The 26,577-nt window shown below is 33.5% G+C and overlaps 4 protein-coding genes and 1 pseudogene across 4 annotated transcripts; 4 read left to right on the forward strand and 1 right to left on the reverse strand.

Annotated features, from left to right (window-relative positions):
* The first annotated feature begins 1,038 nt into the window (after positions 1–1,038).
* On the forward strand, positions 1,039–3,306 carry LOC124832640 (large ribosomal subunit protein uL5-like). The gene is made up of 5 exons (XM_047306899.2): positions 1,039–1,194; positions 1,282–1,389; positions 1,489–1,531; positions 1,996–2,191; positions 2,979–3,306. Exons 1-5 carry the CDS (start codon positions 1,192–1,194, stop codon positions 3,172–3,174), a joined length of 546 nt encoding a protein of 181 aa, XP_047162855.2. The 5' UTR covers positions 1,039–1,191; the 3' UTR covers positions 3,175–3,306.
* Positions 3,307–3,456: 150 nt separating this feature from the next.
* LOC124832643 (uncharacterized) lies at positions 3,457–7,167 on the forward strand. Its single transcript, XM_047306901.2, has 2 exons — positions 3,457–4,562; positions 6,056–7,167. The coding sequence occupies exons 1-2, from the start codon at positions 4,418–4,420 to the stop codon at positions 7,036–7,038; spliced, it is 1,128 nt and encodes a 375-aa protein (XP_047162857.1). The 5' UTR covers positions 3,457–4,417; the 3' UTR covers positions 7,039–7,167.
* Positions 7,168–8,618: 1,451 nt separating this feature from the next.
* Positions 8,619–14,420, reverse strand: LOC124832639 (G-type lectin S-receptor-like serine/threonine-protein kinase At4g27290). The gene is made up of 8 exons (XM_047306898.2): positions 13,088–14,420; positions 12,884–13,000; positions 12,378–12,538; positions 12,234–12,299; positions 10,197–10,353; positions 9,863–10,100; positions 9,213–9,363; positions 8,619–9,136 (listed from the first exon to the last, which is right to left on the reverse strand). The coding sequence occupies exons 1-8, from the start codon at positions 14,403–14,405 to the stop codon at positions 8,828–8,830; spliced, it is 2,517 nt and encodes an 838-aa protein (XP_047162854.2). The 5' UTR covers positions 14,406–14,420; the 3' UTR covers positions 8,619–8,827.
* A 4,033-nt stretch (positions 14,421–18,453) lies between these two features.
* On the forward strand, positions 18,454–21,694 carry LOC148201577 (uncharacterized; annotated as a pseudogene).
* Positions 21,695–21,809: 115 nt separating this feature from the next.
* On the forward strand, positions 21,810–25,798 carry LOC148201578 (uncharacterized). Its single transcript, XM_088109439.1, has 5 exons — positions 21,810–22,375; positions 23,945–24,057; positions 24,833–24,881; positions 25,005–25,056; positions 25,691–25,798. The coding sequence occupies exons 1-5, from the start codon at positions 21,810–21,812 to the stop codon at positions 25,796–25,798; spliced, it is 888 nt and encodes a 295-aa protein (XP_087965565.1).
* The last annotated feature ends 779 nt before the right edge of the window (positions 25,799–26,577 follow it).

Below are 26,577 nucleotides of genomic sequence, written 5' to 3' on the forward strand. Positions count from 1 at the left end.
AAAAACATATTTAACCCATTAAAGTTTATTAAAAAGTATAATCTTAATATAACTATAAAATAATTATCAGTCACTTTTTAAATATTTAATCATTCAGAATCTTCAATATTAAGGTAAAATGAACTTATTTAAATGACATTGAGACTCTCTTTAATTTTTTTCTTATACCTCAAGAAAATGTTATCAACTCCCTTTAATTTTTTAAATAAACATTTATTTCTTTTGTATTTTTAATAGATAAATTGACTTTTTATATTTTAAATAAAATGTACTCTTTTTTTACTCGAAAAGATATGCAATAAAACTTGTACATAAAAGTTGTAAAAATTAAAAATATAAAATATAAAATTTAAGTTTGTTCTTATCTATTCTAAACTTGTATGAAATAGCATACTCACCTTATGATGAAGGTGAGAATTTTGTACAGATTTTTACTATGTAAAAATTTCTTATATGTTATTGATGAAATAATAATATAATCAACAAATAAAGTTAATTAAGTCTTTTTCGGCTATTTATTTATTATATGGGAAAAGAATCTCTTGAACATTACATGGATAGACAATTTATTATTCAGTGTAACTTTTATTATATATTTAATATAATAATTAAACCATTCAACTCTTTTTATCTCTACTTCTTTATTTAAAACTTAATTTTTAATTTTTACAATGTTTTATAAACAAGTTTTAGTTAACATCAATTTTAAATAAAATAAGAAAGGTTACTTTATTAAAATAGAAGAAGATAAACTATTATTAAAAACATAAAGCAAAGGAATGTTCATTCCAAAATTAGTTTTATTAAAATAAAAGAAATTAGTATCTATTTTAAATTTATAGAGAGCTATTCATAATAATCGGAAGGAAAATAAGTGTATTTTTTGCTTAATATTATAAATATTTATTAATTTGAAAAAAGGACACCTTAGGACAATAGGGACAGATGAGAAATAGTGAAAGAGAGAGATGTGAAAAAGAAAACACTAGTATTTTATGGGCTTTATTGTGCTTGATCCGGCACGCCCTTGTGGGCCTTTGGGGCATCATTGCAATCGGGCCCAATGGAGTCTAGGAAAGAAAAAACCCTAGTCTCCTTCTTCCTATTCCTTCGCATATTAGTCTCGTTCCTTTATTCTGCCGCTGCAAAAACACTACTCTCTGCGCGGGATTCCACACCATTCCTTCACAAATGGTAAACTCAAAATCTCTTACTCTTCTTTTCTTTCGTTGCAGTTCTTTCTTTCTATCTTACTCTCTCATGTGCTTATCGTTTTCGCAGGCCTCCGAGAAGAAACTGTCCAATCCCATGAGAGAAATCAAAGTGCAGAAACTCGTCCTCAACATCTCCGTCGGCGAGAGCGGTGATCGTCTCACTCGCGCTGCCAAGGCACTGATTTTTTTTTTTTTAATTTTTTTAATTTTTGAGATAATATTATCATGTTTTTCACCTTCAGTTATGCCTCTTGTCTTCTCTCTCTCTACATAGGTGCTCGAACAACTCAGTGGCCAAACTCCTGTTTTCTCCAAAGGTATTATCATTCTGTTTTTGCTATTATTGAGTATCTGGTTTTGGATTTTGATGCAATTGTTAAGATCAAACAATAATTTAAGTAATGCAGATAAAATTACTTTTAATTTTCTTTATTTATATTATATTTGTTTTTGTCCTTGAATTTTAAAATTCGTCTTTGTGACTTAAAAGAAAACGAGGTTTAGTCCCTTTGTTCAAACTCCTTCATGCCACTGAATACGTGCTTTGCAACAAAAACAAACTTATTTCATGTAAACAATTTGTAATTAACTTATTTCATGTAACATTGTTTGTAATGCAAGTGTATAAAGGCTTCAAAGAAAGGGTTTAAACTCAAATTTGGATTAATCATGAAGTTATCCCTAAGTTAAAAAAATCATACCATATTTTTTTGACAAAGAAACTTTGATCTAGCATTAATATTATTATGATTCTTTGGCAATTGATTATTGGGTATTGCAGCAAGGTACACTGTGCGTTCCTTTGGGATTAGAAGGAACGAGAAGATCGCATGCTATGTGACGGTGAGGGGTGACAAGGCGATGCAGCTTTTGGAAAGTGGGTTGAAAGTTAAGGAGTACGAGCTCCTGAGGAGAAACTTCAGCGACACTGGTTGCTTCGGCTTCGGCATTCAGGAGCACATTGATTTGGGAATCAAGTAATTTTCTCATTATGAATGACATAACTGCTTGCTCATAATATTTACACACCAATTTCATTTTCTGAGTTTATATAGTATGTTGTAAGTAACTTCTTACAGTTCAAATGATTGAATTTTTTTTCTTATAGATGCTTATGTATGTAGAACTGAAATAGGGAGTGGAAGAAAACTACGATTTTTAAGAAATTGGGAAATATGGAATAAAACAAATATAATAGTTGGTCTGTTTAGATGGATGACAATGGCTTAGGAAGAACCGAAGAAAGAAGTGGGGAAATTTCTGACTTTTTATTTGAAAGAGGGAAAAGAGTCGAACAGAAAAAATCAAAGAAATAGGTGTACTAGTTAAAAAATTAAGTCTATTACAATGAGTTTTTTTATAGTTATATTATTTGAGTTAATATCATTCAAGTAGACATTGTTATATATGGCTATTTTTGTTTTTTGGTTAATTGTCAGCATAAAAGTTGTACTTAGTTAATTGTCAGCGTGAAAATCTTTACCATTATATTTTTACTATTCGTTTGGGATGGATTTCATGATGAGTAACATAGTTTGAACTTGTCTACCGTGCTGAATGTCTGTGATTCATGATGAATTTGACTTCAGAATATACTATTTCCATTTAATTGAAAACCTGATATTTCTAGCTTATTATCCATTTTTCCTTTCTACTTGCAACAACGTATGTAACATTATCTTCCATTGAAAATTTGGTATTTTTATCTTCTCTCTGGTGCTTTAGAAACAATCAATGTCAATAAGATTTGTGTGCATCAATTAGGTATGATCCTTCTACTGGTATTTATGGAATGGATTTCTTTGTTGTTCTGGAGCGCCCTGGATATCGCGTGGGACGTCGTCGTCGTTGCAAGTCTCGTGTTGGAATCCAGCACCGAGTGACAAAGGAGGATGCCATGAAGTGGTTCCAAGTTAAATATGAAGGTGTCATCCTAAACAAGTCCCAAAACATTGTTTAGGTTTAGTCAGGCCCTTCTGTTCTTCCTTACCCTTTCTTGTTCTTTTTTTCAATTATCAGTACCGGATGTTATTTTTACAAGTCACTAGCTGTTTGACAATTTTTTTTCAATATCATTAAATTTTGACATGCATATTTATTATAACATGTATTTCTGTCATTTATCTGCTTACCATCCGGATGAAATTGAATTGGTTGTGTAATATCGTAATATTTTAGCTTCATTTGATCTTGCTATTGTAGTTTGAGAGTCCCTGTCACTATTTGGTAGTTGACAGAATCATGACACTTAGCTGATATTCTTCTTTAGAATGGAAGATTAGGACTACCAAATTTATTCATCCTTCTAACTTCCAATTATGAATTTTGTTCTTTTATATAATCAATTATTTTATCTCAGACATAGTGTTCTAAGCAAATTAAAACAATATTTACAATCATATAATCACAGTATTCCCTAATTTATTGACTCTTATACTGTATACCTTAAATGATGTGCTTTTTGGAAGTTGAAAATTAAAGATAATTACTTGAAAGGAATTAAAAGTTCAAATTTGAATACTTTTAGGACTTCGAAACTAATTCTTAATTTTATAAAAAAATTAAGAAAAGAAATTATATGGATCAACAATAAGACTAGCTTATTTTGTATGAATTAAAAATATGTTCGAGCCTAAATTATAAGGCAAATGTTTATTTACTAATAAAAAGCGACGATACATATAATTAAGAAAAATAGAGGTCACAAAAATGAGGATGGGTATAAAAACCTTGGTTGGAGTAGTTTGAAGGTATAGTTTAGGTAGAAAACTTGACATAAAAGAAAGAAAGAAAAGGAAACACGAAGATGAAAGAAAGAAAGAAAGATAAATGACCGAAAGTGTTTTCTTCATGTGAACAGCCAATAGAAGTTGGTAGAATTGGGTTCAAAAACCTAAAATTATAAGCAAAACCCTTATAATTTTTGGCATTCTGACATTGTTCTGTAAGTGTAGAGGAAAAACAAAGAACAATTGCTTTATTTGGGAAAGAAGTTATGCTTGAACTTGCCTAGGCAGGGAAGGGAAAATCAAACCCTAATCCATTAACGAACCAAAGTACAGAAAAGGAATAGTCTCTTGAACAAGGAAAGCAAGAGGCACATGTATATAAATTCAATTCCATAACTTACATATGTAGAACCCTATCTATCTCAAAACATTTCAGTTCATTATTTGTGAGATTCCAACCAAAAGTGCCAAATCATGGCTTCTGGAGCAAGAACACCAAAATCAAGATCAAGATCAACAAGAACACAATCTTCCATTCGTCCTTTGTATGAAACCTTTGAGCCCAAGTCAGAGATGAAGGAAAATGAAAATGCATATCTTCTTCTTATTTATCTTCCTGGTCAGTTCACTCACTACTTTTCATTCTCTCACTTTTTTCTTTATCATTATTAATTATACGTGCTTTTCTTCAAACATATTTTTTATTTTTCTATTTCTATTCATCAATAAAATTACATCTGAGTGTAAATAATTATGTCAGGAACTAAATACTAGGGACAGTATAAATCTTTTTAATCACTTTACATATACCACTTCATCTCACTCATAACAACAATTAAATAATAAATATCAAATATCTAATTTAATTATAACGACTTACAAGACACAATATTACACAATAACTATATGGTCAAGATTCATTACTGGATTTTTTCTTCTTCTATATTTTATTTTTTTTATGTGAAATTTAATAAAAATTAATTATCTGCAATTTTTTTCCAAAAGTTTTAAGTTTACAAACATATTTGCAAAAACAAGTATCCCAAAAAAATGCTAATAGTTGAAAAAAGAAACTGTAAATTGGCAAGCATATGTAAAAGTGTTTTAAATCCTATTTATTTAATCTTTTACTTTGTATATACTTAAAATTTAAAGTAACTATTGGATTATGTGTAAGATTTATATGCGATGTTCATCAAAATATCTCTGTCGCAAACAAAATTATTGAGGCACTCGTTTATCAAGCATTAATTATATTTCTTTTTATAAAATTAACTTTTTAGAAAAACTTTAGATTAGACTGCATATATATATATATATATATATATATATATATATATATATATATATATATTATTCTTAAACTAAATAATGCATTTATAATTTATACATATGAAATATTCTAACAGAAGAAAACTAGTTAAATGTTATTGTTACATCAAAAGGATTTCCTGACACAATTATAAACATAGAAGATTTTTCCAAATTAAAGTCACATGTTATGCAATCATATTCCAACCAAACTGTTCATAAAACCTCTCTATTTCATACACATACATATGAACATATTTTTTTAACAATTTTTTATAACTTTTTCACAAGATAATTTGTGATTGATATGTTTCAAATATACAGCCATTAAAACAGTAATACATATTTTATTGTAAAAATAATTGTTAAAAAAAATGATTAACATATTTTAGTTGATATATATAAAAGCATATATCATTATTCTCAACACGTGTGACATGCATGCAAATCTAGAGGTCGGTTCTGGAATTAAGTTTTTAATTCTCTTTAGCCTCAAATTCAGTATATTCGATTAAATTAGCATTAATATATCATTTGAATTATTTTTCATCTTGAAATTTTCTGATTTAACACGTGCTATTTTATTTTTTCAATTTTAACACGCAACATATTCTATCCATATTATAAGAAATGATATTTTATAAATTTTAACATGTGAAATTTTCTAAATCACATCATGACCAATTTAATAAATATTAACTTTATTTAAGTAAAATTAAAACAAATCAAATACTTAAATATACTAAACAAATTATTAATTAAACTTAAAATTAATCTATGAGTATCTTCGACATTATGCAGGTTTTGTAAAGGAGAAGATAAAGATAAATTTTTTGAAATCTTCTCGGTTGGTGAGGGTGACAGGAGAACGACCATTGGCAGGAAACAGAATAAGCAATTTCGAGCAAACATATTCTGTTCCAGAAGATTGCGAGGTGGAGAAACTCCATGGTAAGTATGAACTTGGAACTCTCACTGTTACAATGCCAAAGAAATCCATTAATGCTTCTCAAGTTTCACCCAAATCACAAGAAGAAACAGCACAAAAAACACCTCCAACTCCATTACTCAGTTCCTCAGAAAAACCAGTGCTTGATCAACCAAAGCCTAAAGAAGTAGCCATGCCTCCAAAATCTCCAACCCCAAGAATGGAACCAGGAGAAAAATCTATCAGAGATAGGTCACCAAGGCCAAAAACTGTTCAAGAGGAAACCATGTTGAAATCCTCACCACTTTTTGCTTCAACCCCAGTAAAGGAAACAGGTAAATCTCAAAAGGGTCAAGAGGAAATTGAGCCAAAACTGACATCAGTGGGTGATGACAGAAAAATAGAACAGGAGAAGCAGGAGGAAAATAAGCAAAATGACATTGCAACATATATAGAAAAAGTGAAGAAGAGAATCCATGAAAAGGAAGATAAAGTTGATTGGAGTAGTCTTGAAGAGAGAATGAAGTCAGGTCAGAGATACATTAATCACGATGAGGTTTGGAAAGGAGCAGAAATAATGAAGACAAGAGCAAAAGAAGGTGGAGAGAAGGGAAAAGAAAACAGTGAGAGTAACACTGAGAAAAGAAAGAGAGAAGAGGATGATGAGATGTATAGAATAGGGAAAGGAATAAAAGAAGTGGTTGCTTCGGCTAAAGAGATAGTAACCAAAATTGGAGAAGGAAAGTTGAATGAAGAAGAAAAGCCTTTGGTTGCAAACATGGGTGCTGCAATTCTTGTGATTATGGCCTTGGGAGCTTATGTGACTTACAAGTTCACGTCTTCTAGCAAAGCATGAAATGAAACTGCCTGTGGCCATCATCGTCTGCTTTTATATTCATTTGCAACATTTTCTTTGGAATCTTTGAAAGTGTAATACAAGTGATGATAATGGTGAATGTATGTATGAGAATGATGATATTTCACACCTTTTAGTTTCCTTGTTTTACAAAAGAATTACTAGATTTGGATATTGGCAAAATGAATATAGAAAGTAATTTTTAATGTTAAAAGGTTTGAATTCTTCAAAAGGATTACATAGATGTCATTTTAAGAAAAGGATCGTTACATTTGAGTTATATAAGAAAAGTATCCTTAATTAAGGTTAAAAATAATTAATCAATATATGTGACCTAACAAATGGAAAAATAACTTTTTTCATAATTATATCTTCCTTTTTGCTTTGAAAAAAAGAATTTAATTGAATGAGAAGAAACCTAATTAAATAATTTTCTATTAGGCGGGGAAACTTATTAGAACCTAAATACCACCTTAATTTTCTGTTATATATTTAAGTACTTTCTAAATAATGTTTTCGAGTATCAAATTATAGTTGTTAGAGATTATATATTCATTCAAATTTTGCGAGTGATATTGATAAAAGCAAATATATAGTTGTGTTTACACTTGTTAGAGGGACATTGAGTTGGTTATTATCCAAGTCAGAGAAGCTTTGTATATTATTAAAGTTGAGTACATGATAGTTATCCAAGCATGCAAGGAAGCTATCCAAATTCAAAGAACAATGAAAGAACTCACGCACAAGTTGTAGAAGATTGAGTTGTGACGATCAAAGTGTCTTGTAAAAATTTTTTTTTTATTTCATTTTAAGATAAAACACATAGGTGTATGATACCAATTTGGAGAAGTAGTAGAGAAAGAAATGTTGATTTGTAAAAGATCTATGTCAGTACAATTTTATACGAGAATAATTCTATTTTGGTTTATTACAACTGTTTTGTACAATTTTATAAGAGAATAATTCTATTTTGGTTTATTACAAATGTTTTGGTTACGTGGTTGAGGTTATAAGTCTTTCAAGTTTTGTAGGTTCAAGTATTTGTTCGTGTCACCACTTGTCCTTCGTTTTGTTCGATTATATTGGGAGGTTACTTGTAGAAGATACTCCGATATCAAAGTTGGTAAAGATGTATTTATAGATTTCATAATGAAATTCGGATTAGCATCAACTTAATTACAACCTAATGAGTAATATTCGTGTTTTGACTTAAGTTAATCATCATTAATCTTAATTGTTATCTAAGGTTGACCGCTCGATTCACGTTGTCTGATCGACCTGTCTCTAAATGGTCTATTAGATATTTTAATTGTGTGGATCATTTAGTACCACAAACATATAAACGAACATGAATATCACAGAATAAATCACACCTTTAAAATTTTCTTAAAATCTCCTTATTTTTTGCTGGTTTTCATTAAAAATGAGTTTTAAATACATATGACATTGAAGTAATTTTACTACTACTAGTTTCTATTTTTGAATTTTTCTTATCCACTAGGTGTAGGCATTATGTAAATATGTAAATAACAATACTACATTATTTATGAAAATGAATTGAATCTTTATATTGTCAGAAGTAGTCAAACCAACAAGGCACTAAAAACGGACATAATTAAACACATTAACAAACTCAACCGAAATCATTAGTCTATTACATGAAAGTATAATGACTTAGCTACCATAAACATTCTGTTCTACTTAATGTAATAAGACTTATAAAATCATTAGAATAAGAGTCAAACATAGATTGGTATTAGATTGATATGTAGTGTAAGAAATAAAAACATTATCTAGCATGCACTAGTGAAATAGACACCTCGTTAACTGAAAAAGATATTTGTTTTTCAGTAGAAGATTCTACTTCATTAGCGACCACTCTTTCCATCAAGAAACCAGGCTCCTTTGGCTGAGCTAAAATAGTTTCATTGGTCAACATAACAACCACTGATGCCATGTTTGGTCTGTCATTCGGATGGTGTTGTAGACATAAAAGACCAACTTGAATGCAACGTAAGGCTTCCGATACAACGTATGAGTCTTCTAAATACATATCAACCAATTTTGTTGGATCATTCTCTTTCCACAATTTCCAAGCCTGTGACAATTAAAACCAATTGTTATATACATTTCATTAAATTTTATGTTTATATATAACTGATTTTGTTACTTACATGTCCAATGAGATTACAAGTATCACTTGTATATGTAACTCCTGTATTTTTCTTTCCACTCACAATCTCCAACAATAGTATGCCAAAGGTGAATACATCCGATTTTATGGAGAATAAACCATCAATGGCATATTCTGGTGCCATATAACCACTGAAAAAAATTATCACAAACTTAATTTGATATTAAATTGTTATGAATATAGGTAGTAAAATATTCTAGAAATAAACTTAAATGTAGGTGTTATAAAATAACTATTATAAGTAACCGTGAATATTGCATTGGAAGAGGAAGAATAAAAAAGTTACTATGTTATGTTTTTCTATGAGAAAGGATTATTTGACACACCTAAACCTTTTACATTCATTTGAAACTATTCTTATTCTTCTTTCTTGAAACAATACAAAAATTTACACTTTTATGACCATTTTACCCTTTAGTCTATGTCAAATGAATGTTAAAGTGTGTCATAGTACCATTACTCTTTTCTGATTTATGGTCATTGTATGGTTGTTATTGTAATAATTGAAAACATTATAACTTGAAAATAAAAGATCAAATGTTTGTCTTTAAATTGTAAGATTTATGGAGAATGAAAATTCATAAGTATATTCAAAAATATCTAGTGTAATATTTTCTAACAAATACTTACTATGTTCCGACCACTCTCTTTGTATTCCCTTCAATTTGATCATCGCCACAAAGTCTTGCTAAGCCAAAATCTGAAATTTTTGGATTCATATCATTGTCTAGCAAAATATTACTTGCTTTTAGATCTCTATGTATGATCCTTAGTCTAGAATCTTGATGTAGATAAAGAAGTCCACGACCAATTGCACATATGATGTTGAAGCGTTTTGACCAATCTAAAAGTTTACTTTGAGTTGAATCTGTTGATGATATTCATTTTTGTTGATCAGTATTTTCTTTTCAAAATGAAATACAAAATAAATCAAATAATGTACAAAATTTACATAGATACCAACCGAAAAGAAATGAATCTAAGCTTTTGTTGGGCATGTATTCATATATTAACATCTTCTCTTCTTCTTGAATACAACAACCAAGAACCTTAACAAGATTTCGATGTTGAAGTTTTGCACACAGTATAACTTCATTCTTGAATTCTTTGATCCCTTGACACTAGTGCAGAAACGGGCATAGACGTCCGTTCTTTAGGCCTTTTAACGTTCGACCTCCAACGGACGTCTATTCGGGTGACGTCTATGTAGACGTCCGTTGTGTCAGGTCGGACGTCTATATGGACGTCCGTTGTGTTCGGCCGGACGTCTATATGGACGTCCGCTGTGTCAGCCCGGATGTCTATATAGACGTCCGCTGTGAACCTCTCGGACGTCTATATACTACTGCAGAAAGGGCTTTATTAGACGGCTTATTTAGGGTTATTTAGGATTACGGGTTAGGATTATTTAGGATTACGGGTTTGAACGTTTGTTTGTGCACTGCAACACGTCTGAAGAACAGATTCAAAATGAAAATGGAGGAAGATGGAGGAGTAAACGACCTAAAAATGTAGGCCAAAAAACGCCGCCCACGAACACGCAACAAACTGCACCAAAATGCACCGAAAACGATTTTTAATCGGTCCAAATGAAAGATATGTCATCACTGAACAATTTAATCGGACCAAAAGTAAGATTAAATGGACCAAAACGCATAAAAACCAACCTGGAAATGCAAGGCGCAGAGGGAAAGGTTCGCATAACTCCTCGCGGGTTCGCGTTTTGAAGTGTGTATCTTTATTTTAAACGTCTTTTGAACGTCCGTCCTGGAGGGGGACGGACGTCCATATATAATAGACGTCCGTCCCCCTCCAGGACGGACGTTCAAGAGACTGACAGGGTAGTACAACCCCTCAGTCTCTTGAACGTCCGTCCTGGAGGGGGACGGTCGTCTATTATATATGGACGTCCGTCCCCCTCCAGGACGGACGTTCAAGAGACTGAGGGGTTGTACTACCTGGTCAGTCTCTTGAACGTCCGTCCTGGAGGGGGACGGACGTCCATATATAATAGACGTTCGTCCCCCTCCAGGACGGACGTTCAAGAGACTGAGGGGTTGTACTACCCTATCAGTCTCTTGAACGTCCGTCCTGGAGGGGGACGAACGTCTATTATATATGGACGTCCGTCCCCCTCCAGGACGGACGTTCAAGAGACTGACAGGGTAGTACAACCCCTCAGCCTCTTGAACGTCCGTCCTGGAGGGGGACGGACGTCCATATATAGTAGACGTCCGTCCCCCTCCAGGACGGACGTTCAAGAGGCTGATTGGTTCACTACCCTGTCAGTCTCTTGAACGTCCGTCCTGGAGGGGGACGGACGTCTATTATATATGGACGTCCGTCCCCCTCCAGGACGGACGTTCAAGAGACTGAGGGGTTGTACTACCTGGTCAGTCTCTTGAACGTCCGTCCTGGAGGGGGACGGACGTCCATATATAATAGACGTTCGTCCCCCTCCAGGACGGATGTTCAAGAGACTGAGGGGTTGTACTACCCTGTCAGTCTCTTGAACGTCCGTCCTGGAGGGGGACGAACGTCTATTATATATGGACGTCCGTCCCCCTCCAGGACGGACGTTCAAGAGACTGACAGGGTAGTACAACCCCTCAGCCTCTTGAACGTCCGTCCTGGAGGGGGACGGACGTCCATATATAGTAGACGTCCGTCCCCCTCCAGGACGGACGTTCAAGAGGCTGATTGGTTCACTACCCTGTCAGCCTCTTGAACGTCCGTCCTGGAGGGGGACGAACGTCTACTACATATAGACGTCCGTCCCCCTCCAGGACGGACGTTCAAGAGGCTGACCGGGTAGTTCAACCAGTCAGTCTTTTGAACGTCCGTTAGAGGGGTCTGTCGTCTACTATATTATAGACGTCCGTCCCCCTCCAGGACGGACGTCTCCACACTCAATTATTTACATTTATGCCACCGGTCAATTATTTACGTTGGAGTTTTCGTGGACGGACGTCTATGGGGTGACGTTAAAGATCAATTCTGCACTAGTGTGAGATGAACTCGTTGAGAGTCTTTTGATGGCAATATCTCTTCCATTAGGGAGTGTACCCTAAACTTTTATAGTTAGTATATAATTTGTTGATTAATAAATGAATTAGGGTTTGTCTTAATAACCAGCATTTCATACCTTATATACTGGTCCAAAACCACCTTCTCCAAGCTTGTTATCTTTTGAGAAACCATTGGTGGCAACGGATATTAAAGCGAGATCAAACAAAGGAAGCTCAACATCTTGGTTTTCTTCATCATCTTCGGTTGATACAATATTCTTTGTGCCGTGTTCATTTCCTACATATACATATAGATACAAAATCATCAAAAATAAAAATCCAAAGCTTTTTTGACTTAAGAGTTTTATTAATTTTTTATAAGTTTTCATAAAAGAAATTACAAGAAAAATAAAATAGATTTTAACTTAAGAATTTTTTTTTTCTAATAAGTTAAAATAATTCATTCACCAATAATTAAGTGAAATCAATTGTGCACATATCTTTTGTAAAGGAAAACAACTTTAAACACTTCCCTCTTCAATTTCATGGTGTCAAATGATGATTTGAAATGAAAAATTCAACTTTACATATCTATGTTCATGTGGCACGTAGTTTAGGTTAATGAAACACGCAAGAAACTTACCTTTATGCTTTCTTTTTCTCATGTAAATACATAAGAAGACAACAAGTAGCAAAATAGTGACCGACACAATTGGAATCGTGATTACTAAAACCCTTTTTCTTGTATCTTCATCTGAACCTGCATTTTTCAAATTTCATGTGTATGATGATGAAGCAGATACAACAATTCTAATATTTCGAACAAGAAAACATGAAACATAGTTACCTGAAACAGCCATTCGAATGTATATGTCTTGTCGGCTTGCTTGAACCAATTTCAAATCAATGAGATCACCAAACCAAATGGCACAACCACTGCCACCTTCCCTTATGTCCAAGTTTGAATAAGCCATGCAAGAACAATTTTTCAAGCATTCGATCCTACAATCTTCAAGTGACATGTTTCCATAAGTCGAAGAACTTCTCGTATCAGGAACTTTCATCGAAGCAAATCTTCGAAAACCATCTTGATCTTTCACCCCACAACTCCAAGGTTCACTGCGTACACATCCTTGTGTCCAGTCAAACGAGTTCCAATTCTGGGGAGACTTTGGTTCAAACCATTCCAGACACTGGCAAATCGGTGTCTCGTTAACCTTGCAATTTCCATTTGGACCACATGTGTTATAAGGATCACAATCATCTCTAGGAACAGACTCATAAACCCTCCAAGTTTTGTTTTCAGGAATCCATGTGATGCGATGGCGATGAAGAAGGGTTTGGTTCAAGTAAGTTATTGAGATCACAGACTTGTTCCTGAGAGAGTATGAGTAGTAAAGCTCATTTGAATCATTCACAAATTTTGTGTCAACAATTGGAGTGATTCTCAGCACAGGTTGGCCACTGAACCCTGCTCCATTCCAAGGTCCACTTCTTTGATACTCAACCGAACCTTTCTTCAGAACCAATTCAGGGTAACTACTAAGGAGCATACCCCAAGTTAAGTTCCCTGAAGATGGATCATCCCAGCTTTTCCATGCCCTTAACTTCCTATCAATACCCCTTTTAAGGTCCCATCCAAGCTTCATTCCTGGCAAGAGAGTATCACAAGGGTAGTCAAAGCTTTGCCACAAAAAGCTTTCTTCTTTCTCATTGTCGCTGTTGTTGCTGCTATTCCCTTCTTTAACTACCAAGTTTGCAGTGTCTAAGAGCTGCACCATGGGATTCAACAGAGGTTGAGTTGTGAGTGATGTGATGTTTGTTGACCAGACAGTTTCATTGTTGTTGTCAAGAAGCACCATGTTGCCTTCATTGGTGATGGTTAACATGTTGTTGTTGCCTTCGATTGGGCTGTCACGGTTGGCAACCCAGACAATGGTTTTGACTGGGATGATTCTGTACCATATTCCTATGTAGCGGTTTGTGGAACTACCGGGACTGAAGAACCCTAACTCAAAGGTTCCATCATTGGAAACTAAGGTACTGCCATCATCATGAAGTGGCTGAGATTGAGTGATGGTGTCTGATGCTGTGGAAGATTGAGAGAAGAAGATTATTACTAGCTTGAAAATGGTGATAGAAAGAATGAATGGATGAGATGCCATTTTTTGTGTTAATTGGTAGTGCATGCAACAAGCACAAACGATGAAATATGTGTGAAAAGGTGAGTTGACTGGAGATGTCGTGGTCAATGGAAAGTTTGCACATCCATGGCGGTCAATGGACGGTAACAGAGTGATCAAACTATTTGTCAGTGAAGAGGAAGTTGATGAAACAAAAGGGTTATCTAGAGAAAATTCCAAGTTGATCACATACAATATTGCTGGGTCAAATGACAAAACATGTTCACTTGTTCTTCAAAAACATCGTTGTACAACTATGATTCGTTGGCTAATATTACGTTAGAAGAAAATTCAATAACGTGATTTAATGATTGATTTTGTGATTTGTTTTTTTGTTTCTCGTGTGTTTCATAGTGCCTATTTAAACATTAAAGACTCACATTTGTCGAATTCAAACTTTAGTTTATGATGTTTGATATTCCATTGAACCAATTATAGTTTAATTTTTTTTTCCAAACTTGGGCGGCGTTTAGCTGGAATTTATTGCATTGGTTTGACTAGTGGTGCATTCTTCTCGTTTTGAACAGTTGTTTCTCTTTAATGTCAAGTTTTGATGGTACATGTCTATTATGTACAGAAAATGAGAAACGCATTCATTTTAATAGGTATTTTTTTGGAATAAAAGTCGTACGAAGTTAAGTCGTTTTCAGTAACAAATTATTTAACATAAAAAACTAGTGACGTCTATATCGACTATAGGAAGAGTTTGTGATTAACATTAACAATTAATTAATAATTTGAAAAAAAATGTATTACTGTTTGAATATTTTATAATGTAATTTTTGAAGGGAAATGAATTTGTATTTGAATGTTTATATGTTTTTAACCATAAATAATAGGAGATTGTGTTATATTCAACTATTTGAGGTTATTTAACACTACAAAAATAATATATTTTAGGAGGGGTTAGTTTCCGGCGGTTTTAGAAACCCCGAATAAATTCCGGCGGTTTTGACTAAACCGCAGTTACCCCCTTTTTTAATTTTTTTCAATTTTTTAATTTCCTTCAATTTTAATGAAGGTGCCTTTCATTTTTTCAATTTGGGGACTGATTATGAGTATGAGTAGGACTGATTATGTATCCCCGCGCCTTTCATTTCTTCTACCTTTCCCTGATTCTCTAATTTCTCCCAATCCCTAATTCTTCTACCTTCACTCATTTCTTCTACCTTCCCCGCTCCTTCTCTGCACCATCTTCGTGTTGGTCTCCCCTTGTTAGGGCTGAGCAAAGTGTCGAGGTGTGGAGGCATTTGTGGGTTGAGCGAGGCTTCGAGGCAGCGTGGAGGCGCCTTATTGTTCGTCGAGGTGCTCTCGGAACTGAACTGTAGATTTGCTCTTGGAATTTCTCGCATCTATGGTTCACGCGGCTTAGAAAGCGGCGAGGTCACTTCATTTTCTCTTCGTTCATTTTCACTCTACACGTTTGTCTCCTGTACCTTAGTCTATTGAACGCGTTCATTGATTCGATTGTGTCTAACTCTTGTATTTTGCTGCTGTTGTTAACTCTTGTATTCGATTATGCCAACTACTGTTCCGACTGCCCCACATCCACCGGCAGTGTGACCTAGAGTTCGCGCTAGAAGAGGACAGGCTACTGATCCACACAGTATAGCTGAAAGAATCAGTGTGGAGCTAAAGTTGCAGTAGCCCTTGCCGAGAAAAGAAAAAATTGTGAAAGGTGAGCTTAGACTTCCATAAGATATGTTGGCCAATTCATGTATATATGCCTGGAACTGTTAATAATTTGTCAATGCAAATTTTACTCAATGTAATCGTCAAAAATTTCTTCCATGTCAAATGTTAGCTTCTCTGTCTTCTTCATGCTATTAGATTTTCTTTAAGTAGAAAATATTATATTGAAGAAATTTATTAAATTACATTCCACTTAAGATATGTAGTCATGAGATATGAAACGCACACACACTTTGCGGAACTGCCTTTACTGCTTGTTGGAAGCATATCAGATGGGAGTGGAGTGGACATGTTGATGATGCTGTGTCCACCAGACCATCATAGTTGGTACACACTACATTCTAACTTAGAGCAAAGGTAGTTAGGATACTGAGTGGTTAGTTAGGTGGTGTTGGTATGAACAACCATTCAAGAGTTTATTACTATTTGGATTATAATTAATGAGGCACTCAACCTTCTAACAGAATTAAAAAAGTCTAAGTGTGAGCAACAAAATAAAACTCTGGGAATTTATGAGAAAGCGGAGAGTAATATCTGAGAATATCTAATGAAGCTTTTCATTTTCTTATCTGGTGAAATAAGCGATGAGACATTACATCTAGTGTTTGTTGTACAGTAGGTGAAAACTGTTACCACAGCTAACTAACTCCAGAAAAGCTATTCCAACTAACAACCTTGAACAACAACTAAGGCTTTCAGAAATAACTCACTTCTGTAATAGAATGTTATGGCCCAAGCTACTGACCCTTTAAGCCCAATTGAGCTGACAGACCAACTGGAAGCAGCAGGACCAACACGACAAACTGCATGCAAACGTAATAGTGTTAAGCCCAACTGTTTCAAGGGCTATGAACAATTTTAGTTTTGCAGAGAGTAATAAGAACAAAACTACCTGCAAGCGTGAGAAGGATTTCATTGCAATTTTGTTTTGCTTAGTCGTGAAATTTGTCACACATGATTGTGCTATATGTAATAGTAGGATTAGGATAGAATAAAAAATGCAGAAATAGAATGTTCAGTTTGTTTCAATTTTGTTGCAAGGAGGCAGCTCCCCTCTAAAGAAGCAATTTTTCTCTTCTGTTATTACTCTTTTGCTTGCAGTACCTTATACGTGTCTTAGTGTGAACATGGATGATTTTAGATTGAATTGACACAATAAGACTCTAAAAAATTGATGCAGTAAGCAACTTTTAATACACACTTACATCATCATTAATCAATTATATTAACCTATTTTCTTTTTTCTATTTTTGAATTAATTTACTCTATGAATTATTGTTTTGAAATATTTTTATTTTTTATCTTAAAAGTATATCATCTTCTTGTTGGTTGAAGCAGAGGTTAATTTCTAAAAGATTTAGATATGTTAGAACTTGGAAGGTAGAGATTCCTAGTTTCCGCACTTTTAAATTAAAAGATTGGTATATTAGGAAAATAGACATCTAAACGGCCTACTCTATTTGTTCAAATGTTTAGATTTTTAAAACTAGAAAGGAGTTGAATTGCATTTAAAGTTGTATATATAGTAATGAAGTTAAATAATTGCATACTTTTTTATTTCTATTTTATTACATTCATCATTACAATATGTGCAGTTAAGCTACATAGAAGTGATTGACAAGTGTTTTTGGTTAGTTAAAAATTGTAATTGCAACATACTTTAATGCTTCATTTTTCACATTATATTGTCTTTTCTTATTTAGTGTATAATCTTTTGGGTGGTTACTTTAGGTTAGATTGGATAATAATTTTTATACTTAAATATATTTTAAGTTTATGCATTTACCTGAATATTATATTTTAGTTCCTTGTAAAAAGTGTTTTTTTATTAATAAAAATGTATGTTTTAGAATATGATCATACATCATGGCCAATTTTTAGGACCTGTGACTTGACTTGGGAGGACGATGGTTCCTACCAACACAGTCTGGTGAATTAATAATAAATCACTTTCTTTTTTTCTAAAATGAAAGTAATGATGAATATTAAATTGTAATAATTAATATTATAAAGCAGAAAATAAGGAGAGAGGGTGAAAAAGAACTAAGAAAATGGAGATTTAGAATTAGTCAATTTGCATATGGATGCATATTTAATGTCACCCTCTTAGGTGTTCTTGATCTTAATCAAAGCTTCACTCATTTTTTTAATTCTCTTTGCTTTGTTCAATCAACATTAGAACTTTTCATATTTTGTGAATTTTTCTGTTGGCACAACAACTTATGTTGGGAGATCAATTTCATTCTTTTTAGTAAGTGTATTCTTGTATATATTCTAATTTATTTTGATGATCTAAAAATTCATAATCAATATTATAACAACATTTTTGTATTCACTTCTTGTGTATCAGGGAGTCCTATTAGCTGTGTTACAAGATTTGGAGACTATTCTGCTAAAAAATCTCAAGTGGTAATACAAAAAATTCCGACTTTGTCCTCATTTTTTAAAATACTTGTATTTCTTTATGTTGTGTATTATTTCCTTAATATTACTCCTAAAATATTCTTTCCTTAAAATCTGAAGTTCCTTCTTCAAATGTTGTTAAGAAATTGGAATGATAAGCTGGTAGTTTGTCAAGAGTTTATAATATGATTTATGTAGATAAAAAGTGAAACAAAATCAATCCTAATAAAGTAGCTAATTGTGAAATTAGCTCGTGAAATAAATCCCTTGATCTAAGGGATTGTGAGTTGACTTTCCCCATAAAAGGAAAGTCGATTGTAAATGATTTTCCTTGGATTAGTTCTCAAAGTTTAGTAAATTCATCTCATGTAGTGTATTTCGTTGAATATCGTCACTTATTCTAACCTTCCAATCCTCTTGGCATGAACAGAGGTCGTTGTAATGGATAGATCATGGATAGACATGCCTCGAAATACAAATCAATATATGAGAGGATTGAATACCTTCTTGGACTTTGCATTCACTAATAGTGGTGTTAGGGGAAAGATAGTATGTCCATGTCAGAAATGCAATTTTAAGAAATGGCAAAGTCGTGAAGAAGTATATGAGCACTTAATTATTAAACCTTTTCCAAAAGGTTATACAATGTGGCATCTACACGGGGAGAGAAGAGTAAATGACGAAGCTCCTCAAGTAATGGCCGAAGCTCCTCAAGTAATGGCCGAAGCTCCTCAAGTAATGGCCGAAGAAGATGGTGGAAGAGTTGAAATTAATGATAATATGTGTGAAATGATTAATGATAATATGGGTGCAGAGTCAAGCCATACTAGAAGTCATGATGGGACAAATTTTTTTGAATTAATGCAAGATGGACAACAAAGCTTATATGAAGGATGTGATAAATATTCAAAACTTTCTTTCTTGGTGAAGTTGTATCACATCAAATGTCTATGCAGAATAAGTGACAAAGCTATGTCCATGATACTGGAATTGCTAGCAGATGCATTTGAACATGCTAAAATTCCAAATTCATTCTATGAAGCCAAAAAAGTGATTAGCAAGCTTGGTCTTCATTACACCAAAATTGATGCTTGCCCGAATGATTGTATGTTGTATGTTGGAGAAGACAAAGATAAAGATTCTTGTAAGAAATGTAAGACATCAAGATGGAAGCCAAAAAAGAGAAATACAATTGGTGACGATGTTGTTGTTAATAAGCGAAAGAAGATTCCTGCAAAGGTGTTAAGGTATTTTCCTTTGAAGCCTCGATTACAGAGGATGTTTTTGTCATCTAAAATAGCTGAGCATATGAGATGGCATGCATCAGAAAGTACGGATGAAGGCATGTTAAGACATCCAAGAGATTCTGAAGCATGGAAGAAATTTGACTTGATGCACCCTCAATTTGCCTTAGACCCTCGAAACGTGAGACTCGGTTTAGCTACTGATGGGTTCAATCCATATGGGAACTTGAGCACCAATCACAGTATTTGGCCAGTTGTTCTCATACCATACAACCTTCCTCCTTGGATGTGTATGAAACAAAGTTCATTCATTTTGTCCATGATCATTCCTGGAAAGCGAGCACCGGGCAATGATATTGATGTTTACTTACAACCATTAATAGAAGAGTTGAAGGAGTTGTGGAAAACTGGAATTAAAACTTTTGATTCATATGGAAATGAAGTATTTGATATGCGTGCAACCATATTGTGGACTATTAGTGACTTTCCAGGACTTGGAACCTTATCTGGATGGAACACACATACAGGATTAGCATGTCCGAGATGTAATTTTGACACTACTCCTAAGAAGCTTGTCAAAGGTGGGAAATTTTGTTTTATAAGTCATCGTCGGTGGTTAGATGGAAGACATAAGTTCAGATTGGCTCATAGCAGATTTGATGGAACTATTGAAAATAGAAGCCAACCAATGGAAATCTCAGGACATGATATCCTACAACAACTTGGGAATGTTCACGTTGAGTTTGGGAAAGAACCTATAGTTGAAGAAAGGTCAAAAAGACAACGCAGAGTTGATCATCCTAAGGTAGATACTCTACAATGGCGAAAGAAGAGTATATTTTTTGACCTTCCTTATTGGGTAGATAACTTATTGCACCACAATCTGGATGTTATGCACATTGAAAAAAATGTTTGTGACAATATATTGTTTACATTGTTGAATGATAGTACGAATAATAAATGCAAAGACAATCTAAAGGCAAGAAAGGACTTACAACTTTGGGGTATTAGACCAGATCTGTGGCCTGATGAGAATGGTAGATATCTTCCTGCTATATATACATTGTGTTGATGTGTTGATGTCAAACAACGTAAGATTAGAGGACTAAAAAGTCATGACTCACATGTGTTGATGGAGCAAATTCTTCCTTTGGCAATAAGAAAGACACTCCCTAAAGAAGTGTCCTCTATTTTGATTGATCTATGCTCTTTTTTTAAACAATTATGTAATAAAGTTTTGAAGATAGATCAACTTGTCCAATTACAAGATAGAGTTGTCCTCACATTATGTCACATGGAGATGTTATTCCCTCCTTCTTTTTCACAGTGATGGTTCATTTGATTGTGCATTTAGTAGAAGATGCCAAGCGTGGAGGACCTGTCCAATATCGATGGATGTATCCTATTGAGAGGTACTTGGGAAAATTGAAGTCTTATGTGCGTAATAAGGCACAAGCTGAAGGCTCAATAGCTGAAGGGTACTTGGCTGAAGAGTGCTTAACTTTTTGTTCTAGATACTTAGATGGAATTGAGACTGTGTTCAATAGATTGCGTCGTGTTGATGATGAACCGAGTATTGGCTCTTGCACTGTAAGCACTTTATTCCCACCGATCGGAAAAGCAGTTGGAGGTTTCACTTATTTCACTTTATCTGAAAAGGAAAAGTTACAGGCACATCGTTATATCTTAACAAATAGTGCCATAGTTGATCCATTTCTTCAGTAAGTATTTTCACTTGATCAATTGTATTAATTAGTCTTTTATTAGAAAGTAACTATGTATAATTTAGACACTTCATGTAGGGAATTTAGAGACACTATACGGAGACAATTGAGAAATCGGAGGCGACAATCATCTTTGATAGACAAGAGAGTTCATAGGGAATTTGTAGATTGGTTTTCACGTCGTGTACGTATATTGGGTCATTGCTGATTGGTTTCATTCTATGTTATAATTAATAATTGACTTGGACATGTTATTTCTTTTTTCCTTTTAGATAAGGAATGACTCAACTAGCCTTCACTCAACTGATTTCAAATTCTTAGCCATGGGTCCAATTGATATTGCAAAGCGATATAGTGCCTACAATGTTAACGGATTCAAGTTTAGGATCTTGGAGCGTGACTTATGGCTTAAAACACAAAATAGTGGAGTGTTTGGTACATTTGGAACAAGGAGTTATGCAAGTACTAGTGATAATCAAATGCAATTTGGAGGTGTGCCTTATTATGGTCGATTAGTGGACATAATTGAAATAAACTACCATGGTCGTTTCTCAGTTGTTTTGTTCAAATGTATGTGGGCTAATACAACTACTTCTAGGGGGATTGTGACTGATAAGTTGGGATTTACAAGTGTTTGTTTTGGACGCTTGATTCATACCGGTGATGATGATGATGATGAACCATACATTCAGGCATCAGAAGCACAAATGGTATATTATGTAGATGATGAGTTTGATAAAAATTGGTGCATCCCTGTACATATAAAGCCTAGAGACTTGTACAACATGGGTGAAGATGATGTTGACAAATTTCATGAATGTGAATCATTTCAACAACAAAACTTAGAAACATTATTTCCCGATGATGAAAGAAATATACCATTAACAAGGTTTTAATTTTAATTTTAATTTAGTTATTCTGTTTGTTTTCTTCTTTATTATATCTTATACAGGTGGTTTAATTTTTATTTATGTAATTGTTTGTAGACCATTTGAAGATGAAGAAAATGACATATAAGAAGAAGGAGACAAAACATCATACACAGCAAAGTGCCTCTCATATATGTAATTATACACATCATACAAAACATTATACAATATTATTAAATTTTAGTTCATATTAATTTATTGTTTGTTTTGTCAATAAAACCATTTTTATTATAATCTAATTTTATTACAATAAAAAAAAATGAACTATACAAATTCCCGGCGGTTTTGAAACCCCGGTAAACTAAACCATCAAAAGTAGGGGCGGTTTTGAGATAACCCCGGCTAGTTCCGGCGGTTTTTGAGTAGCCCCGCTATTCCCGGCGGTTTTCATAAAACCCCTGGAAATTCCGGCGGTTTCTACAAAACCCCTGGAAATTCCGGCGGTTTCTGGGAACCCCCGCTAATACTGGCGGTTTTTCCAGAACCGCCGGTACTTGCTTGGCGACGGACGTTTTCCCACCGGTTTTTCCAACCGCAGGAAATATGATTTGCGGGGGTTAAAACCGCCGGTAATATTTTAAAAAACCCCCGGTAAAAATACATATTTTTGTAGTGTAAGCTTAAATATATTTTAAGTTAAAAAAAATACTAATTATAAAGTGATAGAATAGGAATATTTTTCTTAGTACAAAAATATGATTTAATTTTGTCTAATAGGCTTCGCTTTTCGAGAAAAACAAACTATTTCAAAATGTAGTGATATTTTTGAAATTATTTACATAATTATAAAGTTCATTATTTTTAAATCAAAATCTATAAATAATTTCATAAATTTAATGTCAATGCATTTTTGAAATACTTTATAATAGAAGACAAAGTATAGAATTAGACTAAAGATTAAGCTAAAGCTTATACCCTAGTTTTATGAGTATAAATTTCGATTATTTACCGAAACTTATACCAATTTACATAGGATAAATTTATGAAAGGGTTTCTTTTTTAATAAATGGACAAAATTTCTAAAAGTTGTGCATTTAGGCAAGTCGTGGGGCCAGACGGCTTCAAATGAAGAAGTTATGTCCCATAAACGACTTCACCCTAACACAGTGGTCAAAGGTGAAGTCGTGCACCCAAAAGCAATTTTAGGACTTGGGAATCGATTACCAGACCTTGTAATCAATTACTAGGCCTCCTCATAGATGACTTTTTATTATAAATTATTCAAATTAATAAAAATATGCCATAATTGAAATTGTAAGGGGTTTGACGACTTCTCCTATTGAAGTTTAGGGCTGGGCATAGTTAATTAAAAAAACTTAAACTATAGTTAATTTGTACTGTTTTAAACTTAAAAAACTTAAACTAATTTTACTTAAAACTAATTATACTTATTAATAGTTTAGTTTAAAAATACTGAACTGTTTTTATTCTAGTACAGTTAACAGTTAACTGTTTCAGTTTCCCAAATTCTTTTTCTCAATCACAATTTCTCTCAAAATTAGATTTTCTTTTCCCTTTCTCCATCACAGTTTTCGCTTGCTGCCATTGAAGTTCGTTGCCGACTTGCTGCTCGCCGTCCTCTCGTTACTTCCCGTTCGTCAAAGGTCCGCTCGTCACTTGCTGCACTCTGCCCTCGTCAAAGGTGAGTTTTCTTTTCTCTTTCTCCATCACAGTTTTCGCTTGCCGCCATTGAAGTTCGTTGCGGACTTGCTGCTCGCCGTCCTCTCGTTATTAATGCTGCTTTGACTTTGTAATTAAAAATTTACATCTGATCACCTTTTTCTCTCACTATGCATATGTGTATGTGTTTGGCCATTGTTCGTGTAGATATTGTACCCTACTGCATGGCAATAGTGGTCTAAATAACATTAGGCTTTTTGATGGGGTGGTTTTAGGAAAATTTTTGTTATCAAATGTTGTTTATTTGGTGGAAATTTCCCCTTTATTAATTTTTTTATCCTAATTTATACCCCTGCTAACCTTTTTCCTCTCAATAAATTACCATTTGCTGTACCTCTTTTTGCAAGCATCTGAATGTCTTTACAAGGATAAATCATTGGTCGGTAAGAGAATAAAGGTCTGGTGGCCAAAAGATAAGAAGTAAGTATTTTGGTGGCATCTCTACGCTAGTCTGTTACCAATTTCTAACCAAGTATACTATAAACTCAGATTCATTAGGCCCTCTGATGTTACAGTGAGAAGAGAATAGAAAAACACTATCCGTGTCTTGCTAACTCATTCAGTAGGCTCATAAGATAATTGCATGTACTTCTGAAAATAGTATGGAGGCACTTATGGTCATCTACTATCTCTTTTCTCTAGGGTGGCCCATTGGACTGTGTTGGAACACTTGAATTAAGAAATATGCTATGTGATTTAGATAAATGATTCAAATCAGTTTTTTTTTCTGACTTTAGCTTCAGAGTTAAATGCTTTGTTCTGGAAGTTTTTCCTTGAGAGATATTGGTTAGTTGTTATATAAGATCTTTCCTAAGCATAATAAGTATTTAACCTGTTTCATGTGTGCGTGCTGTTGTTGCTTACTTTATATTTTTCTGTAATTTTAGTTTGTTTAATTCTTCACTACAGGTTTTATGAAGGTGTTATCGAATCTTATGATCCTATCAAAGGAAAGCACAAGGTGAGATGTTAGTTACTGATGCTAATCTTTATGCTTTTTATCTCTAGAATTCAATAATGAATCTCTGCCTATGTAAGCTTTCTATATTGCCACTTATTTGGAATGCATTATGTATGCTATTCTTTATCACAAAACCATGTTACATGCTGATTGAAGATATTCCAGTCCTTTTTTTCAACTAAATGTTTTCACTATTAACTACAAAATGCTTCTTTGTCTTCACTTTCTTGTTTCAAAGATTTGTATAGGAAATAAAAATAGTGAACATGTTGTCAAACACAATGGATCTTTTGATGACTTCCCATATTTAGTTCTGATTTTCTATGTAGATGTAAATAAAGAGCTTGAATTTAAAACTTCAGGCTACTGAACTGTGCCACTCACCGCCTTACCAGACCAAAGCAAAATGTAATGAATCTATTAATCTCTTAATCAACTAATCATACAATCTCCTTTTTTTCATTCTTCTCGTGCACAATTATTCAATACAAAAATGATAATTGAAATTCACCTATTGATTATGGAACAAGAACATTCGTGTGAATTAGACTTACACTTCTGAACATGAAAAGCTTAAACCATTGAATGAGTTTCATAGTTATATTTGTTAATACTGTGAAATGATTTTTAATAGATTTTGTATGCTGATGGTGATGTTGAAGTGTTGAACCTCAAAAAACAGAAATGGACAGTAGTTGACGTTTCGTTAGACAAGGACCTTAGTTACTTTGCGTATTGCTGAGGTGAGTATAATTCTTTAACAACTTTTTAATTATTGTGAGTACGTGCTTCACACTTGTCTATTGTTGTTTCATCAGTTGAGGTGAATAAAGATGAAATCTTTGACACTTATAAATACCACATAAAGAACCTATAAAACTAATATATAAGTTATTCAACGTACCACATAAAGAACTAGATTCATTAAGATTAAAAAACGATACAGATTTAAAAATAGAAGAATTTAGATGAATTTATCTAACTCAAAATCTAAATAGATATTAATCTTTTTTTATCTAACTAGTATGTTTGAAATTATTTAGATGAATTTGCCTTTTGTTTGATTGAACTCTTAATTAATGTAGTGACGTGAATGTCAGAAACGGTAGAAACCCTCACACCAAATACTTCTAGAATGGATTATTTACCTCCTTGTATCGATTCATCGTCAACTGAGAATAGTAAGGGTCGATCAGATGTGTGGGGACATTTTACTAAACAAAAACCACATTCTGAGAAGAAGGCCAAATGCAATTATTGTGGTGATTTGATTAAATATTTGGCTGGAACAAGTGGGATAAGGAATCATTTGGCGAGATGTAAAGAAAATCCTAATAGAGAAGCATTCAAAAGGCAAAAGCTTTCATCATCAATTGCAGAAGTTAGTGTTAGTCCTTCACCAATTATTTCTAAATTTGACCAAAATGCATCTCGAATGAAGTTGGTGAAGATGTTTGTGAAGTCTGAGCTTTCTTTTCGATTTGTGGAAAATGAGGACTTCCGTGACTTTGTATGGTCCTT

This window comes from Vigna umbellata, chromosome 3 (assembly GCF_029865625.1).
Source record: "Vigna umbellata cultivar VRB3 chromosome 3, Vumbellata_1.0, whole genome shotgun sequence".
Lineage (NCBI taxonomy): Eukaryota > Viridiplantae > Streptophyta > Magnoliopsida > Fabales > Fabaceae > Vigna > Vigna umbellata.

Bases quoted from the DNA above. Each gene is read 5' to 3' on its own strand.
- LOC124832640 (XM_047306899.2), top strand. The intron at 1,532-1,995 runs GTATTATCATTC...TGGGTATTGCAG, and splicing joins AACTCCTGTTTTCTCCAAAG to CAAGGTACACTGTGCGTTCC. The intron at 2,192-2,978 runs GTAATTTTCTCA...TGCATCAATTAG, and splicing joins CACATTGATTTGGGAATCAA to GTATGATCCTTCTACTGGTA.
- LOC124832643 (XM_047306901.2), top strand. From the start codon at position 4,418: ATGGCTTCTGGAGCAAGAACACCAAAATCAAGATCAAGATCAACAAGA. The intron at 4,563-6,055 runs GTCAGTTCACTC...GACATTATGCAG, and splicing joins TCTTCTTATTTATCTTCCTG to GTTTTGTAAAGGAGAAGATA.
- LOC124832639 (XM_047306898.2), bottom strand. From the start codon at position 14,405: ATGGCATCTCATCCATTCATTCTTTCTATCACCATTTTCAAGCTAGTA. The intron at 9,364-9,862 runs GTAAGTATTTGT...AATTTTTTTCAG, and splicing joins AAGAGAGTGGTCGGAACATA to TGGTTATATGGCACCAGAAT. The intron at 9,137-9,212 runs GTAAGTAACAAA...TAATTGTCACAG, and splicing joins CTTGTAATCTCATTGGACAT to GCTTGGAAATTGTGGAAAGA.
- LOC148201578 (XM_088109439.1), top strand. From the start codon at position 21,810: ATGGGTCCAATTGATATTGCAAAGCGATATAGTGCCTACAATGTTAAC. The intron at 24,058-24,832 runs GTGAGTTTTCTT...TTCTGACTTTAG, and splicing joins GCACTCTGCCCTCGTCAAAG to CTTCAGAGTTAAATGCTTTG. The intron at 24,882-25,004 runs GTTAGTTGTTAT...TCTTCACTACAG, and splicing joins TTTTTCCTTGAGAGATATTG to GTTTTATGAAGGTGTTATCG.